Source organism: Apostichopus japonicus, chromosome 6 (genome assembly GCF_037975245.1).
Source record: "Apostichopus japonicus isolate 1M-3 chromosome 6, ASM3797524v1, whole genome shotgun sequence".
NCBI lineage: Eukaryota > Metazoa > Echinodermata > Holothuroidea > Aspidochirotida > Stichopodidae > Apostichopus > Apostichopus japonicus.
The window spans coordinates 4650001-4670616 of NC_092566.1; the positions used below are offsets into that span (position 1 = coordinate 4650001).

Sequence of the window (20616 nt, forward strand, 5' to 3'; positions counted from 1 at the left end):
ATTTGAATTTTCCCTGTTTGTGGAAAACACAGCTCAGCCTCGTTTTAGAACAACACAATACGTAAGTTACAGTCGAAGGAAAGTTTACACATAGCAAAATGAATTGTCCCCTGTAGAAATTAAAAAGTTAAGAGAGTTTTTGCATATGCTGCTTGACATGTGTGTATCAGTTGTTAAGTTGTATTGCACAAAGTTTGTCTCGTTCACCAATAATTTCATTGTTTTGAGTTTGATGCAGAACATCCATAATTTAGTAACAATCAATAGGTTAAGCTTTTTGCTTTTTAATGCCATGTTCTGTTCCAGAGATATAAACGTTGTAAATTTAACTGCTTCAACACCCAAAAGTAGACACACTTGCTTGCATTTTAGTAGCTTTTGTTTAATTGTTATCAAAATAACATATATAAATATCAATTGGAGTGTCAGAAATTTATAGCTATTGACAGCTCAGTAAAATTGTATGCAAAATTCAAGAGCCAGCTGTTGGTGTGTTTTTGTATTGTTACTTATAATAATGGCATATAGTGCAATCTACTGTATTGAAGGATGTTGTCCCAAAACGTTTTCCAAGTGGAACTTAACATTTTTCGTGTAACATCTTCATGAAAAGTGCACAGTATGAAAGTCGTGCAGATTTTCATTCGGGGCAAAAACGAGGAAATTACAAATGTGTAAAAATAGGGTTGGCCTGATGTTGCGATCCTAGCACTGAGGATCTTCTTCAAAGGCTGAATGACAAGTAACAGTAACAGATGGGACAAAAACACGCACAGAATACAGACAGGCGTCTGTGCGTGATTTTGTGCCTTCTGTTACTGTTACTTGTCATTTAGAAGATCCTGCTAGGATCGCAACGTCAGGCCAACTTACTTTTACACATTCTCCTACACAGGCTCTCTAGTGGATAAGCAGTTTGCTAACAGTTTTATTTTATTTTGAAATTACAAATGGCAAGTTTCGATTTTCACACACATCATACAGGTGGTGGTTAAGATCACCGATGAAAACGATGAATCGCCAACATTCACGGATGAGACCATGTCCAACTGCAAACAACTTGATGTCACCGAAGGGGACGTGGGACTCACTCCAGCTGATCCACTGTGCACATTTCAAGCAGACGACCATGACGAGCCAGGAAACGAAAATTCAGTGATAACATATACCGTGGATAACGATGGTAAGATAGAATATGTATGTATGTATGTATGTATTTTAGATCCTCCTGCAAGCAGGAACTCGCGAAGAAAAGCCTCATTGGCTTATCAAAGCCGCACGCTGACGGAAGTCTGTCTCTTACATTCATATTTAACGTCCATGATTATGAATTGTTAATTGTCAACAAGTCTGTAACTGGACGACATACATTAGTCTGGGAGTGACTCGAACCGGGGAACCTTATGATTGAAAGGCGTATGCCACTGAGCTAAGACTCTTAGGTTGTTGTTAAAGGGAGATTATTGTTAAAGGGAGACCCAAACACGACCAGTATCTGCAGCTGATATGAGAGATTGAGACCTTTGTATAATAATACTAATAATAATAATTATAATCAGGCAGTAATTATACGACTCTTTAAGCGACCACAAATGTGGAAGAAACCCGCAAGGGTTTGTGGATTGCAGCTTACACGTCTTCGGGTGGCTACCAATTCAACAGTTTAAACTCATGTTTGGAATCTTTTCGATTCAGAAAGTCATTTCAGATGGGAAAACCGTAGATTTGCTCTTGTATGAGAAACCCATCTTACTATGACCTGGCCGACTGCTCAGTGTGGGTGATATCTTCCTAGTTTTAATTGTCATGAGGTCTGGGAGCTGTCAATTTGTAAATCTGCCATGTTACAGTGGCACTAGAGCCATCTGAAACCCTCTTTGTTTTTTTTCATTCCATATTTTCAAGGTAGAATGTTTATCAAATTAATGATGCCACTTGGCATCATTAACTTTAATATTTTAGATTCAGCAATTAATAGCAAAACTCATCTCCGTGACAGAAATAACTGTTGGGGGAGGGTTGTTCTTGACATTTTAATATCTCTAAAATCACTTCGACTAATGATGATGATGATTATTGGGTTTGGTTTCTCCTATCATTCAGCCATTGCTACTTTAGTCATATTTCAGTTTTCGTACCGGAGTATTTGACCGGTCGAATTTTCTGAGCAATACCAATTTTATCATTTTACCTATTTTGGGGTATTTGGTCCTAGATAATTACAATGCAATTTAATTGGGTATGATGTAAAAAAAAACTATAGTCATCCACTGGACAATCCCTTAACTGATATTTGATTGTCCAAACAGAAATTTGGTCCGCTCTTAGCCCTATTGTTCTTCCAACGAAAACAGTCTAAAATCTGCATGGCAACATATGTCAAAGCTCAGAAAATTCTGACTAATTAATGCTTGGCCAAGACTTGGTATACTTTATGTGTCATTGGAGCATAAAAGAGGTTGTTTACTCACAACCAGATTTAAGGAACACATTGATATGTTAAAAAACAAAATTGAATTGTGCAACTGAGATTCGGATATATGAAAAATGCTTTGAATTTTCCATGAAAAACTGATCACAAGTATCACCTTTGAATTTACCTGTGTGCATTGTATTTTTCTGTTTTTGATGTTCTACTGTTTTAATGTTGTATTTGTTTTATGTTGTATTTGTTTCATTTTCTATTTGTTTTATGTTGTATTTGTTTCATTTTCTATTTGTTTTATGTTGTATTTGTTTCATGTTGTATTTTTTTAATTTTCTATTTCTTTTATGTTCTATTTGTTTTTATGTTCTATTTGTTTTTATGTTCTATTTGTTTGTATGTTGTTTTTGTTTTGATGTGTATTTGTTTCATTTTCTATTTGTTTTATGTTGTCTTTGCTTTTATTTTCTATTTGTTTTATGTTCTATTTGTTTTTATGTTCTATTTGTATTTATGTTCTATTTGTTTCAATTTCTATTTGTTTTATGTTGTATTTGTTTCATGTTGTATTTGTTTAATTTTCTATTTCTTTTATGTTCTATTTGTTTTTATGTTCTATTTGTTTTTATGTTCTATTTGTTTTTATATTCTATTTGTTTTTATGTTCTATTCGTTTGTATGTTGTATTTGTTTTATGTTGTCTTTGCTTTTATTTTCTATTTGTTTTTATGTTCTATTTGTATTTATGTTCTATTTGTTTGTATGTTCTATTTGTTTGTATGTTCTATTTGTTTGTATGTTCTATTTGTTTGTATGTTCTATATGTATTTATATTCTATTTGTTTTTATGTTCTATTTGTTTTTATGTTCTATTTGTATTTATATTCTATTTGTTTGTATGTTCTATTTGTATTTATGTTTTTATGTTCTATTTGTTTTGTATGTTCTATTTGTATTTATGTTCTATTTGTTTGTATGTTCTATTTGTATTTTATGTTCTATTTTTACAGAGTATTTCATAATGAATAACGAGACAGGAGAGCTGTCACTCCAGAAAGCCCTAGACAGAGAAACTAACGATTCTATCACCATCGTCGTGACGGTGAGTGAAGGACCTTCGATAACGAGGGAATTTTGTTGTTCACATGATCATGATACTAACATACACGGCAACAAGAACACATAATGTCTTAGTATGCTTTTTGTGTTCTGATGTTACCAGCTGAGGAATGGGGGGTGGGGGAGGTGGGGGGATTAGGGGAAGAATTACATCAGTCAGATCTGTCGTTCCCATTTCCTCCCCTTCCACAAACAAGATGGAGGGGCGGAAGGGGAATCATGAACAGCTTTTTATTGTTAAATGAAGTATAGTCAAAACCATACAAGCCTACAAAAGCATAGGAAACACATGAAGAATGGTCGTGGACATTTCACGTTAAACTTGTTAGTTGTCCATTTCTAGCCTGTTAATTACACAGTAAGGAGCAGAGACTATAGAATTAGACTCCGCCCTCATTTGATTCAAGAACCATCATATCTGCTCCCTTTAGGATTTCACCGTTCTAGACATAGCTGTAGGTTGTAAAACATATCTTTGTGAAGTTAAATACTATTAGGTTAGTAAATTTGCTTTTTATACCCATCATCAAAAGTCCAATACCACTCCTCCCCCCTCCTCCCCTTCCCTGCACCACCAGCCCACTCCTGCAATGGAAAAACTGGTTAATATGCCATTACAGTCTGTGCTAAGCTGACAACTGATGAAAGCTGTTCTAATTTGGAGAGTAAGAATTTACTTAGTTGATTTCTGAGCCCAAATTTGCCGGATAGAATGCTTAAGTTATGACTCCAGCGATCCTGTGCAAGCAACAAAGGGTCAACAGCTTTTCTTTTTAACATAGAAGCTGTTTTTACGATACTATTAAATTAGATCAAGCTGTTCATATTTAAGTTAGATGCCAGTGAGAAAGAGTAAAAGATCAATGTCATTAAATAAAAGAAAAAGGTATATTAGTCTACTTTCTTTGTTATTGTGAACCTGTAAACTATAGTTGTGTTGTTAGCACAATTAACGAGACAGTAAACATACAATATACATCGGTAAGTAGAGTGTTGTGATGTTTATTCTTCTCTCTGGCTGAAACAATTCTGTTTCACTCGTTGATCGTCATGGTGAATCTGCACCTTATGAGTGTATAAGCGTAGCTTTTTCAGATTTTCCATCCTTTTTTTTCTTTCTTTGACATTGGTATTATTCATTATTGTAAATGTAATTGTAAAAAGGAAAAAAAGTGAAATGAAACGAAACGACACGAGACATATCAGTACAGTACATTTTACATCAGTCATGCATGATAAGGAATAACTTCTAAGAAAAGTACCAGCAGAGTAGGAGATAACATGATCCCGTTTACATAGTTAAACCAAAAGTCATGAGTAATTATTCATTCGTTTCAACCAAACAACGAACTGAGTCGATATTTTTCGTCTGGTCAGAGATTCTTGTTTTTCTTATTCCTTTCTTCCTACAACAGGCATCGGACAACGGTAAACCAAGACTTAGCACAGAAATGAGTGTTTCCATCCTCATAGAAGGAATTAATGATGAGAAACCGATGTTTCAGAACGGAGAATACCAGACATATGTTCATGAGGAAACAGCCATCAACACTAAGGTAAGGGAGACATTACGAGTTCAATCTGGTTAGGCCTCGCCCAACACAATTAATTCACACCGTAAGTGTGACTTGCGCCGCCGGAGTAAGATAAGGAAAGCAGCTTTGGGTTACTTCGTAGATCATGTGATATCCAGAAAAAAGTCGTTAGCTGGGTATAAACCAAGCGAGGGTTAACCAGGTTGAACTCGTAACGAAGTCAATCTTATTTCACCGAAGATCATGACCAAAAATATAACAAAAAAATTATGATTTTCGTTTTTATAAGTTTATTTTATAGGGTAAAAGCATTGTATTCAGTATACTCAATTTCCTAGTGTACTTCATTCACACTGGCTGTAAGTGCATGAACCCTTTACACTCAAGCAAATGAAGTAAAAAATATAAAATGAGCCACTCAAGTAGATAGTTAAAGCCCCTTTAGCCTACTTAAGATCAGCATCTCATTTGTAAAAAACAGGTCCATGATCAATGCCAAGCCAAAATATTCACCGGTGGAAATTTGGGACATAAAAGTTTTATTTCTGTAAATGTTCTCTCTGGGCCACGTACCATTACGATCTTCCCTGCCAATAGCAAATACCACCCAAGCCCCCTGTTTTCGGCCCAAAACGGGAGATTTAATATCTACCCGAGTTGGTGATGCTATAGCCATACTGAATGTTCCTCTGCCCAAATTCATGCTTAAACTCACAGTGCACTATTTCAGTGGTCAAGCCAAATTTGTCTTCACACACTGGAAAGTATAGCGCTGACCATTAGAGCTCTTGTGTTTACAATCATAGGTGTGGCTGGTCAATTAATTAGGTGCACTCAAGGATGAATCCTAATGGCAGTTCTTGGGGTAATTTATGCTATTAAGTAACGAATTATCAATCCTCTCGAGTGAATTTGAGGAGGACTGTTTTTCTATAGGCAGGCTTGACCATCATGATGATGACCTTTTCACCTACAGATATACACTCTTAATGCAACTGACCCTGATCTTCCTGTTGGAGATCCAATCTATTACAAACCTCGCAACCCAGATGACCTGGTCTGGGAAACGTTCTACCTTAATAGCGTAGATGGTAAGTTCATTTTATGCAGTAGATAAAAGTCGGATAGAGACACAGAGAGAATATGGGATAAAATTCTTCACCCTCTCTGTCCTGTACTCCCACCATCAACTGCAGCCACCACCCATTATCCTCTCCCTAACCCCCACCCTATTACCCACAGTCTGTCTTTATGTGTGTGAAACTTAACCCTCCATAGCATTAGAATAATCTCTTATGATCGCATTTGGTACTCCATCCAACGTTAACCAAACTACAGTTGTTCAGCCCTTGTTTGTATTTTTAACCTTGGAAAAGGATGAAATGGGGCTGGTACTTTTTCTTGGCAAGTAATTCAAACTACAAGAGCTGCATGTGTCCACCAATTGATATTAAAATTATGTAGAGTCAGCTAGCTAGGCTGCTCAAGTGACTCTCAGGGTTCCACATGTCTAGTCTTTGTGTCTCTTTAAATTATATCAGTCAATCATAGAGGGCCTGTGGAGTTCTCTTTTCCGTTGCTATGCTGACCTCCTTGCAGTGCCTCTACGGAAAATGTTACCGATATTTTGAATTGTCACATACTTGTTTGGTCTTTCTCAATCAAAAGCAAACAAACACGTTTAATAAGGACAATGTCACAGAGGATATATGTGTAAGGTGTTTTAAGGGCAAACTTGGCAAATGGTCGTTAGAGTATTTCTGACTGATTATTAGATTATTGCGATCACTATACATCTGCACTTCGGTAGTCTATGCGACCAAAGCAAGTAATTATTATGCCTGCAAGAATATGATATGAGAATATCAAACCGGAAGATGATGACTTTGAAACATGATTGCCTGATTATTCGTGTAATTGTAATTTGTGTAATTAACTCGGCAAGCTGGATTATATAATCATTTACTCAGTAACATAATTGTACTGCAGGCTTGAGTGAATTTTTCAGGGCTCCCACAAGTCTTGTTTAGGTACCTGGGTTTGAAGCTAGAGGGACGCCTTGCGTGCGGAGTTTTTATTGTTAGGTGAAACTCCTCACAATGCCTTGAACGGAAAATATATCGTTGTTGTTTTCACCTAAATGTCGTTGCATTGCTCAAGCAAAAATAAAGGTGGCATAGCAACCGTTATGTGCACTATTCAAAGAGATGTATGAAAGATCCTTTTTATGGGTGGGAGGGAGGGGGGGGGAGCAGTATATGGTACCTAACTGCATATTTATATATATATAGGTGTATGTATGTATCTATGTATGTATGTATTTTAGATCCAGGAACTCGCGAAGAAGCCTCATTGGCTTATCAAAGCCGCAAGCTGACCGAAGTCAGTCTCTTAGATTCATATTTAATGTCTATGATTATGAATTGTCAACAACTCTGTTACTGGACGACATACATTAATCTTGGAGTACGTGACTCGAGCTCGGGACCTTATGATTGAAAGGCACCGGCGTTAACCACTGAGCTAACACTCCACTGGATATAAGGATATAAGGATCAGACCAGGCAAACTTTGATTTTTGTTTTGTTATATAATCATTTTACTCAATAAATTAATTTTCATTTTTCATAACAACAGGTGAATGTGAAATTTACACGCTTCGACCTCTGGAGTATTCTCAGACTCTGTACCGCCTGGAAATAGTGACGTACGACAACGATCCTAGCCCTTATTACAGCGACGTAACGGAAGATGACACGGCATTGCTGGTTTACGTAGAGCAGCGAACATCGTGCGATATAACGGCCGACAGTGTCGATAGAACGATAGACGACGCAGAGCTGAAAGATGACGTTGTCATTACGTCAGTGATTGCGAAAAGTTCATGCAATGGGTCGGAAGATGAGATAATGTTTCTTCTGGATGAGGAGACCTTCTTTCCCGTGTCCGGAGGTGAGATCATAGAAGTTTTGGTTTTGCTTTGATGCAAAAAGGAGCTATCGCTGATACAAATACGCTTGTCGAACAGAAATTATTTTTAAAAGACCAGAGAAAAACTGTTACAATACATTACACAAAACAGAGCTGAATATCTCTTGAAATCACTTTTCTGAAGCTTTCTGGGTTGTATAATATAAATATGAGAGTGCAATCCCTATTTTCATTCACAGTATGCAAGGTACTGTTGCTACTGAGAGGTACCCCTCCCTCCCACCCCCACCCCCCACAGGCCACAGTGTCAATTACATAGGGATTGGCATATCAATTGAGGGGTGGATAACTTAAATGACAGTACATGCACAGCTTAAAATTTCTTTGGTCTTTCAAATTTGCCAATAATTTCCCAGTCCACTTTCTGGTGCTGATAAACAGAAACTAATATTGTTTTAATACTTTACCCGGTTTTGAAACCTTGCAAACTCCCCAAACCAGGTTTGTGGGAAGTTCATGGTCTTCACAGAAATTCCTCTTAAAAAAAGTTCATAAAATTAAATTTTAAAAAAAGAGAGAGAAAATTGAGAGGTGAGAGGTGAAAAAGCTGAGAGGTGTAAGGGGAAAAAAGGTAGTAAACTGCAGCAAGTTTTTGAGTTTTCTTTTCATTGAAAAGTAGATTTTATAACGTATGTAAATTGAGGAGTGCTCTGATGCGGTCTTCTTCATGAAGTATATCAGGTACTAACAGATATAAGCAAACATGTGCCTGAAACTCAGCAGGGTCCGTCTTCTTTTATATGTCACATCAAGTGTCAAAAATTCTTGAGAAAGCTATATTCCTGTGGCCTTTCAAAACAATAACATTAACATGACTTCAAGCCTGCCTATAGAAAAACAGTCCTCCTCAAATACACTCGAGCATTAATAATTGCTTACTTGATAGCATAAACTACCCCAAATACTGATATTAGGATTCATACTTGAGCGCACCTAATTAATTGACCAGCCACCGTATGATTGTAAACACAGGTGCTCTAATGGCCAGCACTTCTTTCCTGTGTGTGGATTAGACAAATTTGGCTTGACCACTGAAATAGTGCACTGTGTGTTTAATCATCAATTTGTGCAGAGGAGCATTCAGTATGGGTAGCATTACAAACTCGGTTGGAAATTCAATCTCCCTGTTTTGGGCCAAAAAACGGGTAGTATTTGCAATAGGCAGGGAAGATCGTAATGTAAATATTTTTGTCATAGCATGCTAGATTGCCTAGCCTATACTTGGGATACAAGGATCTAAGTTAAAGCTTGTTAATGTCTTTGAATGTTGAAGTTAACTACAGCTGGCTCTTTGGGAATCATTGGATGACAGGACAACAAAAAACTGATCATGTAAAGAGATCATTCTTGTTGTTTTCAAGCAACTGGATGAATTGTAGTGAGAAGTCGAAAAATATATATCTCAAATTCAATTAGCTATTTTTAACTCTCAAGTTTCGTTTAAGAGTATGGTATTTCTACATTCAGGTTTGTCATGTAAGGAACGTACCTCACTCACGTAAGGAACATACTCCACCACAACAAATTTATTTAAAAAAAAATATATTTCCTGAAAATAAATCTTGTCCAATCTAGGGTCAATAGTTTTTCTGACCAGTTTGCTTGAAGGAGAGATTTAGATCATGGATATTTAATCGGTGCGTGTTTTAAAATTTAAATCTCCATTTATGTCGATTATGTATATATAAAGTAAAGTGGTATATTATTAATATGTCCAAATTAGCATATATCCGTAATCGTTTTTTTTTTCTTTTCCTGCCATTGTATGTATGTAATCTCTTTGAACTCAGGCGATCTCTCTTTGCAATTAATTTTTCCCCTAATAGAGATCAGTACAAGTCATTACAGCATTAATGAAGAAAATGGAAACATTTATGCTAAAAATGTCAGCAACATTGATGTTGGAACTTACCTACTGACTGTGACGGCTTACAATACGACTGGATCAACTTTAGACCAAAGTACCATTACCACTGAAGTGAGTGTAGATATGACACCTTTAAAGGCAATCATAATTGCACCCCGCCCCATCCCCTCACCCCCTTCCTTCCATTTCTTAACCTATACTAGGCTACCTGCTCCCATGGGGGTATGGAGGATATCCTGTTAAAGCCAGCCTCGTGTTATCCAGCCAGCTAGTTGTTATCCAGCCAGTTACTGTACGTGTTATCCAGGCAGCTACGTTTCACCTTAAGTGAGAAAACAACTGGCTATTGTGACAGTCGGTGGAAAGAAGTTTGACTGAAGAACATAATACATTTTGTCCTTTGTAAAAAAAAGTTTCTGTTTGAGTAATTTTGTTAACACTACAAATCGCATCAGGGGAGAGATGGGGGCACCTGGGGGGCACAATTTTTTTTGGGAGGGCACGTGCCAACCCCACCAGGCCCCCCTTGGCAAATGCCACTGCCCCTGCCCTCACCCAAAAATTATTATACTTGCTACTACCAAGTTGATATCCATTCTGAACAAAAATAAGAATGTGATAAATCAGTGATGAATTTATATTATTTTATTTCCTTCCTGCTATTGCTGTTGATAGGTTTTCATCATAGTGAATGACACCAATAACAACTGTCCCTACTTTGATGTCAAGTCTTACGATGCCCGCTACATGAAGGATGATCCCTACTTATCAAGCGAGATGGTCCCGGGTTGGCTGGTCGTCACCGCATCGGATAGCGACTCGGTGACTACCTTTATTTGTTTCTGCATTTTGTAGATTTTTTTGTATAATTTGACTAATTAATAACTAACTACATAAAAGTTACAGTTAGCTGTTAAAAAAAGTGCTGGCAATCAGCCAGCCAATTTTCTCACATCTTTATTTAATGTTTTTCTCCTTGGAGGGGAGGGGAGTTCATTGGGGGGAGGCCACAATGAGCTCTTTTTTACAAAAAAGTCTCAGAGAAAGATGTTTTACTCTAGAATTTTTACATAGCAAGATTTATCCTTGCCAATATTTTGTTAACAGTAGAACACATAAGAAGATGCTCTCTTTATCCGGTTAAATTTGCAAAAACAATAACTCACAGGAATGTGGCAGTTGCCCATCTTGAAGCTAGAGCATGTGGATATATATTTGCATTACCAAATATTTCCTGAACAAAAACTCGACACATTATCAACTAATTCAGTGGATCCTCCTCTGCAAAAATTAATAATAAAAGAAAAAAGGATTAACTTAACCTGTCAAATGTTAATCTAAATAAAAATAAAAATAAAGTAAAACTGTTAGCAAACTGCTTATCCACTAGAGAGCCTTTGTAGGCAAATGTGTAAAAGTAAGTTGGCCTGACTAAATTTCAAACTACATAGTTTTTTTTAAGTTTAATGTTTTGATTCTGATATTGCGTATTTCACATCTCTGGTTGAACACATCCAACGATGTGAACTTTTTTATAGGAGACCAAACAACTCAATGCCCGTCGTTGTCTTTTGCTCTCACGCAGGTATTCATCGGTGACATCAATTTTTCAAATAGTGCTTTTGATGAGTCTCTCGTTGAGGCCGGAGAAGCTGAAAGGTCTTTCCTAGTTGCGGTCAATTCCGATGTTTCACATGACACCAACCTTACTGTAAGTTATGGTAACTTTCCTTCCATATGTTGCATACTTTGGATTTTTCAGCTCGTGAAACAGTCATTTATTTCACGATGGTCTATAACGAATTAATGTGATTTGAGAAACGTAAGTGGCCATATGATGTTGAATTTGTAATGATAATCTGTTGTTAACTGTATGTTATATCACAAATCATGCACAGTGAGATTACAATTTAACCTTATAATTATGCAATGAGATTGCCCTCTAACCTTATAATTATGCAGTGAGATTGCCCTCTAACCGTATAATTATGCAGTGAGATTGCCCTCTAACCTTATAATTATGCAGTGAGATTCCCCTGTAACCTTATAATTATGCAGTGAGATTCTCCTGTAACCTTATGATTATGCAGTGAGATTGCCCTTTAACCTTATAATTATGCAGTGAGATTGCCCTTTAACCTTATAATTATGCAGTGAGATTACCCTCTAACCTTATAATTATGCAGTGAGATTACCCTCTAACCGTATAATTATGCAGTGAGATTGCCCTCTAACCTTATAATTATGCAGTGAGATTGCCCTCTAACCTTATAATTATGCAGTGAGATTACCCTCTAACCTTATAATTATGCAGTGAGATTGCCCTCTAACCTTATAATTATGCAGTGAGATTACCCTCTAACCTTATAATTATGCAGTGAGATTACCCTCTAACCGTATAATTATGCAGTGAGATTGCCCTTTAACCTTATAATTATGCAGTGAGATTGCCGTCTAACCTTATAATTATGCAGTGAGATTACCCTCTAACCTTATAATTATGCAGTGAGATTACCCTTTAACCTTATAATTATGCAGTGAGATTACCCTTTAACCTTATAATTATGCAGTGAGATTGCCCTTTAAACTTATAATTATGCAGTGAGATTACCCTCCAACCTTATAATTATGCAGTGAGATTACCCTTTAACCTTATAATTATGCAGTGAGATTGTCCTGTAACCTTATGATTATGCAGTGAGATTGCCCTCTAACCTTATGATTATGCAGTGAGATTGCCCTCTAACCTAATAATTATGCAGTGAGATTACCCTCTAACCTTATAATTATGCAGTGAGATTACCCTTTAACCTTATAATTATGCAGTGAGATTGTCCTGTAACCTTATGATTATGCAGTGAGATTGCCCTCTAACCTTATGATTATGCAGTGAGATTGCCCTCTAACCTAATAATTATGCAGTGAGATTGCCCTCTTACCTTATAATTATGCAGTGAGATTGCCCTCTAACCTTATAATTATGCAGTGAGATTACCCTTTAACCTTATAATTATGCAGTGAGATTGTCCTGTAACCTTATGATTATGCAGTGAGATTGCCCTCTAACTTTATGATTATGCAGTGAGATTGCCCTCTAACCTAATAATTATGCAGTGAGATTACCCTCTAACCTTATAATTATGCAGTGAGATTACCCTTTAACCTTATAATTATGCAGTGAGATTGTCCTGCAACCTTATGATTATGCAGTGAGATTGCCCTCTAACCTTATGATTATGCAGTGAGATTGCCCTCTAACCTTATTATTATCCAGTGAGATTACCCTCTTACCTTATAATTATGCAGTGAGATTGCCCTTTAACCTTATTATTATGCAGTGAGATTGCCCTTTAACCTTTTAACAGATTGCACATTGTTTTTACTTTGTCTTTATCAGAAGAGTATATATTTTGTTGAGGACTGATTATTCTATCCGTTATAATTTCAATTGGCTAGAAGTAGGGTGCTCTCCTCACTTTGATCATGTAGAATAGTTAGTATAATTCTTGCTGCATATCTCAATGTCACCAAATGAATCACTAATTACCTGGAGCTTGAGGACTTTATTAATTTTCTTGAGCTTTCATTCATTTCGCCAGATCATTTCTCATATTAGATATATATCATATGCTACGAATGCCACGAAAAAATAAAGTGTGTAAATTATTCACATTTTCTTCTGGAGAGTTGAATAACTATAGGATTTTATTTGGGATTTTAGCCATTAAACATTTATAAGAATTCTTCCCAACACATAAATGCACCCAAATACACTACAGAAGCTACCCCAGGTTAAAAAATAAATAAGTTAAATATAAACAAATACCATTCCTTCCTTAAAGTACTACATATTTCTCTGTCAGTCATTGTCAATTTCCCCCCCCCCTTTTTTTGTTACTAGGTGACCGTCAGTGACAACGACAACAACTGCACATCTGAAGAGACGATTATTTTCATCACAGTGATGTCATCTTTAGCACCTATGTTTGAGGATGACAACTACATTGAGTACATTACAGAGAACATGGAAGCTGGGGATTTGGTGATACAGGTATAACCATACACATAATATAAACTATAGTCATCAGGGGCGTGTGTGCATGCAGGATTTTCTATACATGGGGGCATGGAGTGCGGCCGTCACACCAGTGGCGGAGCTAGGGGTATTGGTCAGGGGGGGCGAGAATGGTCTGTAGGGGTGCTTTCGACACTATCTAAGCGAAGCGCCACCACAGGTTGGCGCAGAGCGTACAGAAATTTTTTGAGTAAAGATACTCCCTAGATCGCCAGAAATGACCCTTTCAGGGCCTTGCTAATTTGCAGATAAACGAAGAATAAATAGATGTCATCGCCATTTTGTCAGAAAATTACACCAACGAAATGTGACAAATGTCAATAGGTATTTGAGAGCGCAATAAAAAAAGTTAATAATTGTGAATAAGTAAAAAGTAGTAAAAAGCTGAAAAGGGCGCCAGCAGTCCATTTGAGTCCGTCGGGGGGCGGGGGCATCCGCCCCCTCTGACTGTATGGACGCTCCACCACTGCGTCACACGCCCTCTACGTACAGGCCTGGTTTTGGAAGAGGAGGTCGGCTCATGATATATACAGTAGCTCGTTAGTCGTGTAATTTATTTTTTAATGAACGCTGCTTACAAGCAGTTTGCCACAAGATGGCAGTGGTAGGTGATGAACTTGTACATGTAGCTCTTTCTTCCAAGGTTAAGATTGTTATCAAACCATGTTTAAATTGTAGTAGATAAGATTTTTATGTTTTACCAAGTGCATACATTTGATCATCTACTTTGTTGCATGCTTTGGCAAAAGCTTGATTTCATGTTTCAGTCTACATTTCGGCCTTGCGTCAATTTGAGGGATTAAAGTATTGTGGTAAAGTGCAATTTGCCTGTTTGGCTCTCCATGGATGTTGAGCAGTTGGCTACCTTATTTTCATAGCCTCTGTGCAACTGTGGTTTTAGTGTACATGTGCTACAGAACTTAGTCCAGTGTCTATTGCCTATTTTCTGAGAGATTGAATTGGCTGTTTTAAAGAGTTCTCAACTGGTGCTGCAATACACTGATAAAACTGGATACAACTGCGTTGTGCCGTATTTCTTACGGCTAGGAGCCCTTCCACGTCCCCCCCCCCTTGGGCACGTCTTGCATATCTTTTCAGTATATGAGGTTATGTTTTGGGATACCTTATCTCTCCTTTAAATGCCTTAATATGGTATATTGGGTTGCAGTAACTCTGCGTGTCACTTACTGCGTTGTATGGAATATGTAACTGCACAGATCGACGTAGTTGCTGTCCTGTTTGAGAGACAAATTGTACCATGCAATTTCCTGCATGCAGCTTAAATTTAATCCACATAGTCTTGACCAAGACTGCTGTCAATAAAAATTGCAACTGTGAAATATGAAATGATAATTGATGTTGTTTTCTGAGCCACTTTCACAAATTATTTCCCCCATCTGCCGGCAACGTACAGTAAAAATTTGAACTCTTACCTTAAGTCCGAATGACTCTATCCTTGTTTTTGAGTGTTTTGACTCAGTTGATCTTGCTTTGACTCTGTTGTGACTCAAGCCCTGCAGAAGTATCAATCAATCTGATTCGGGTGGAATCAGATCAAAGCATAGGTGAAATCAAGTAGTTGAAGGATAAAAATTAAGCCACAGAGCAAAAATCAAAGAGAGATCATCATTATACCTTTTAACTTTCAAAGAGCAATTTTTCCCCCTCTTAGCATCGCAAAGTTACCATTTACCATGGTCTGACAACCAGCTAGCTACAAAATGTCAATGCAATATGCATGCTGTATACACAAACACCATTAAGTCAACTTTTATTAATATTTTAACTAGTGAACATATGTACAATTATTTTCTTATGATTATTCATTATTTCCACGATTCTTCATTTTCTTCCATCTATCTCTCTCTCTCTGTTCTTTTTGTTTGTTTTTGGGGGGAAGGTTTCTGCTCTCAACGCTAAAGGAACCAGTGAAGGGATCACCTACAATCTTGTTAGTCCGACAAACTCTCCTTTTGCAATCAACGACATGTCCGGAGAGATTTTTGTAGCTTTCGAAGGGATAGACTACGAGACGGAAATGTCATATGTCCTCAACGTTTCAGCAACGGACGGCCGCTGGCCTGAAGCCAGGTATGTGACAATGGTCTTCTTGAATCAGTGTCATGGCGACAGACGTAGCTGAACTAGAACATCAGAGTTCGTGACCATACTGCGCCCCTTGCCTAAAGAAGCTTCCTTGAAAGATTCCATCCCCTCCTCTCCCCCCTACCAACAGCACCCACTCTCAATTGAACTTGAAAATGCATCCCTCTACTCACGGCACCCACTCTTGATTGTACTTAAAAATGCATCCCCCCTACCAACGGCATCCACTCTTGATTGTACTTGAAAATGCATCCCTCCTACTCACGGCACCCACTTTTGATTGTACTTGAAAATGCATCCCCCTACCCACGGCACCCACTCTTGATTGTACTTGAAAATGCATCCCCCCTACCCACGTCACCGGCCACTCTTGATTGTACTTGAAAATGCCTGCCATAATTGCATAATGATATCATTAAGTGTTGTAAGGAGTCCATTGGAATTTGACATACCGACCTGGCCTACAAGCACCAATCTCCAGGTTTACATCTGTGGGGAGGGGGGGGGGATGGGGGTTGGTATGGGAAAATTGAAATCCGAAAAATGCTTAGAGCTGCCTGAAATTTGCATTTTCATGTCAGAATAAATCGATTTTTGCATTAATTTTTAGACAAGTGCAATTTTATCATAATATGTACTACATAGTGATAAAATTGTATAAAGATGAATTGGCCCAATTTTTTTCAGAATGTTCTGTTACCTGTAATTACCTAGCACCTGATATCTTTTAAAGGATCTCTCCACATAATTGAGTGATGGCATGTAATATATAGCTTGGTTCATTGTCACTTAAGAATTCAAAACAATCAGTAAATTATTTGTTTTCCTTCAAACATGTACAGTAGTTCCTTCCAGTACAAGTGCCAGTGAACAGTGAGTGGTGATCTACAGTTCAGTTATCTAATCAAAAGCTTCTTTCTTTGATCTTTCTTTCTTTCCAAATCACAGGACTTCATTCACAGATGTGTTGGTGATGGTTGAGGACATAAATGAATACAGTCCATCATTTCTGGGACTACCAGCTGACATAGTTGTCCTGGAAAGCGCACCGTTAAATAGTGTAGTCTTCATTCTGAGGGTAATATATATATATATATTCATCTCAGACCATTTATAAAAAAAAAAGAGGAGATTTCATGTTACTTGTATTATATAGGACATGAATTGAAAGGGTGCACCCTTTCAATTCAAATATATTTCTACACATATTGTGTACACTAAAGGCAATACAGATCAGTGTTTGGTATATTGTACCGAATGACAGTAAGTGCAGCCACATGATGGATCCTAAAAAACAATAAACGTAGGTTGTTTATGATGTTGATGATGACGACCATGCATGGAAAACTAAACAACAGAAAGAAAACTGAAGCAAGAAACAGCCTATAGCTGCAGTGTGCGTACAGCTTATGTTTGCATATAACCTAGCTCCAAATACAGTCAATGCAGTTTACATGCAGGCCAAATGAAATCCAAATGCAATCAGGGTTTGCATACAGCCTGGTCTAAATACAGCCTGTAGGCTAGTAGGCTAGCATACAGCTTAGGTTCGAATACAACCAGCCAGTTAGGTCGGCTGGTAAAACGTCTAATACTTCTGACCTATGTACTTTATTGTGATCATATAGCCACATTTATTGCTTGATTTACTAGACGCACTGTATTGACCAGAGTGGCATAGATTTGTCAGGAACTTTGAATGAAATTTGCTGGTATTTTTACTTAGTCAATTTTTATTTCTTGTCTTAAATTTTTCCAGGCTATTGATAGCGACACCGATGATAATGACAGACTTGAATATTCATTAACCAGTGGAGGAAATGGAAAGTTTGTCGTTGACAAGGAAAGGTATGAAAGTGCATTATTTGAATGACTTTGTGTGTTCCTTTATATTGGTCATCAGTGTAGGCCTATTTCCTTCAAGGTTTAGCAAGAACGTACCGATGTTGGAAAGTATATGGTCACGGACTAGGTTCTTATTTCTTTAAATCTTGAAATTTTCTAACCATTTAACAGTAATATGTCTTGTTAGAGTAGCAGCTAGAATATGTCTTGGGGTGTAACCTTTTGGTTGACTTAATTAATTTCTAGCATATCTTTTGAGCAATTATCTGTCGAGCTTTGACTTTTATGTCTCATGCTATTTTACCATAGTACCTGTTCTGCTACAGAGGCAAGAGTAGATCATGTATTTGCCAACAGTTAACCTCTTATTTTCACTGCCTACTGAATAGCAAAAGTGACCCGATCACTTCCCGATCATTAATTCCCTTCTGTCCCCAATACTTCAACCCCCCCCCTCCAAAATAGAGACAAGAACATCTGATTGGTACATTTTGTCATTTGAAGTTTTTGTGAGAAATATGTATTTTAACATACCATTTATTGTCCGTTAGTTACTGCATGCTCCAAGTCAGGGAATTTTCAGCACTTACATTTCATCTCATTTCTCGAGGCCTTTAAAAATCCGAAACAAGCAAGATTTGTAGTTCCACATGAGAAAGGTTGCTGTTATTTTTGATCACTGCATTAAAGAGAACATTTCCTCTCTTAGCATTTTGAAGTTATCGTGGTACATGTAACAACATGGTCACATTACGCTTCGCACTGATTGAATAACCGCAGATTTATGAGATGTGAGATATTCTCCTTCCACAAGTCTAATCTGTCTGCAGATTTCACTGGAAGTCATTTAGCCACAGTAGTAGGGCAGATTTAAATGCAAGCTTCATTTTTATCATTCTTTCTTCTGGCAGTGGAAGTGTGTCAACGGTCGGTACCTTTGACTTTGAACGAGATTCACAAACTTCGTACGAGCTGGAAGTTCAAGTTTCAGACGGTGAAAAAGTGAGTGGTCAAAAAATTTATTAGAAGGAAAATTCTAGAATAAGATAGTTTTGTCGAGAAGATGTTGGCAATTTCAAGCCTTGGGACGGCTGAACTAATAATGTCATCTTTGAAAGGTCCAAGAGGAACGATTTTGTTTGTGATAGAAGAGCATATATCACATGATCCAGATTTGCATTTGAAATAGTGATCAAAAAGTTTTCTGGAGAAAAGGGGTATAATGGAGAAAGGTGGCATATATATGATGGTGGCTCTCCAAAATTGGAATGGCAGTGATTAAATTTGACGGTCAACTGTAATATTGAACAATGGTAAATTAGATGATAACGGTAATATTTGTTAGAAACGTAGTTTAATAGAATAAAGTTTGTGCTTTGTTGTGGTTTTTTTGTCTGAAAGTGTGGCACAGACTTATCTTTACAATGCATCTGTAGTAACACAAGTACATTGATACACGGTCACCAAAGGTCAAGTAAGGGGTCATTCATCATCTTACTTTCATAAACATTTGTGAAAGCTTATGATGACCATGCATGGAAAAGAAACATAACATTAGCAATTTCCCACACTGCTGTGATATTGAATTCAAAGAAATGAAATATAGTGAAATAAATTGACATAAATTTTCAAAACCCTCTCAATGTATGTATGTATAGTTGATAACATTTTGGAGTGTGATAACCTCCAGACGAAGGTAAAGCTTTTGAGAGTTTTATTCATAAATTTTTTTTTAAATTAAAGTAGAACTGCTATCAGCCTACTGAATTTGTCCCCAAGCGATCAATGAATAAATTTGGTCGTATACTAACGATTACTTTTCAGTCAGTATTTTCTATTTGAAAGCTATCTTTCGGCATCTTTTGCATTTTTTTTTCACAGCCCGTGCAAGACACACTGAACATCGAAATAATGGATGTAAACGACAACCGTCCCATCTTCAATGACAAGGCTCCAAGTGGCAACATCCCTGAAAATGATCCCACGCCATATTACATAAATGTAAGCTCTTCTTACATGTGTTCTCAAAGTAGTGATGTGAATGGTTCCTAAATGTCTAGCAGATGTTTGTCGTATCATCCATGCAACTTTCTGAGTGTATTACAGGCAATTCCCCCCCCCCGCCCCCCAAAGGCAATGACATTTTAAATTTTATTAACGAGTGATGTATCACTACATTAAAATGCTTTTCTAGACTGCATTTGTAGGGGTTATTACTGTCTGAACAATTTTGTCAGTTTACTCAAGATGGTATATTTACGATGGTCATAGGCGTAGGAGCCCAACTGGATTTGGGGGGGCTGTAACGACTTTCCCGAAAAATATAACCAAAGTTGTTCACTCGCTCCGCGCGCGTTCGACATGTTAACGTGCATATCATATAGGCATGCATCGGTTATTACATTGCATGCCAATAACATACAATCATTTGCCGTGTTATTACCCTTCCATATTGGTCAGAATTATTGGGGAAGTCGTTACAAAAATAATGATAATAATAATATCAGTTTAACCATTGAAAAACACATTGCAAATTATTTTTCTTTCAGTAGGTGCCTGAAAAATTTTCACAAAAATGTTTGGTTGGGGGGCTGTAGCCCCCCCAGCCCACCCCCCCCGCCTCCTACGCCTATAACGATGGTTATACTTTTCT

General features: G+C 37.3%; 1 protein-coding gene across 3 annotated transcripts in view; it reads left to right on the forward strand.

Annotated features, from left to right (window-relative positions):
* The window catches only part of LOC139968741 (cadherin-23-like), a 115120-nt gene that overhangs the window by 26251 nt on the left and 68253 nt on the right, over window positions 1-20616 (forward strand). For all 3 annotated transcript variants that reach the window (XM_071973079.1, XM_071973080.1, XM_071973081.1), the window contains 15 exons: window positions 1-61; window positions 985-1183; window positions 3436-3527; window positions 4960-5100; window positions 6056-6170; window positions 7717-8031; window positions 9897-10048; window positions 10613-10759; window positions 11523-11648; window positions 13839-13988; window positions 15913-16103; window positions 17067-17196; window positions 17878-17966; window positions 18875-18965; window positions 19845-19964. The exon at window positions 1-61 is cut by the window's left edge and continues 47 nt beyond it. In XM_071973079.1, the coding sequence (XP_071829180.1) occupies window positions 1-61; window positions 985-1183; window positions 3436-3527; window positions 4960-5100; window positions 6056-6170; window positions 7717-8031; window positions 9897-10048; window positions 10613-10759; window positions 11523-11648; window positions 13839-13988; window positions 15913-16103; window positions 17067-17196; window positions 17878-17966; window positions 18875-18965; window positions 19845-19964 (2119 nt within the window). The remainder of the gene's footprint in view (window positions 62-984; window positions 1184-3435; window positions 3528-4959; window positions 5101-6055; window positions 6171-7716; window positions 8032-9896; window positions 10049-10612; window positions 10760-11522; window positions 11649-13838; window positions 13989-15912; window positions 16104-17066; window positions 17197-17877; window positions 17967-18874; window positions 18966-19844; window positions 19965-20616) is intronic.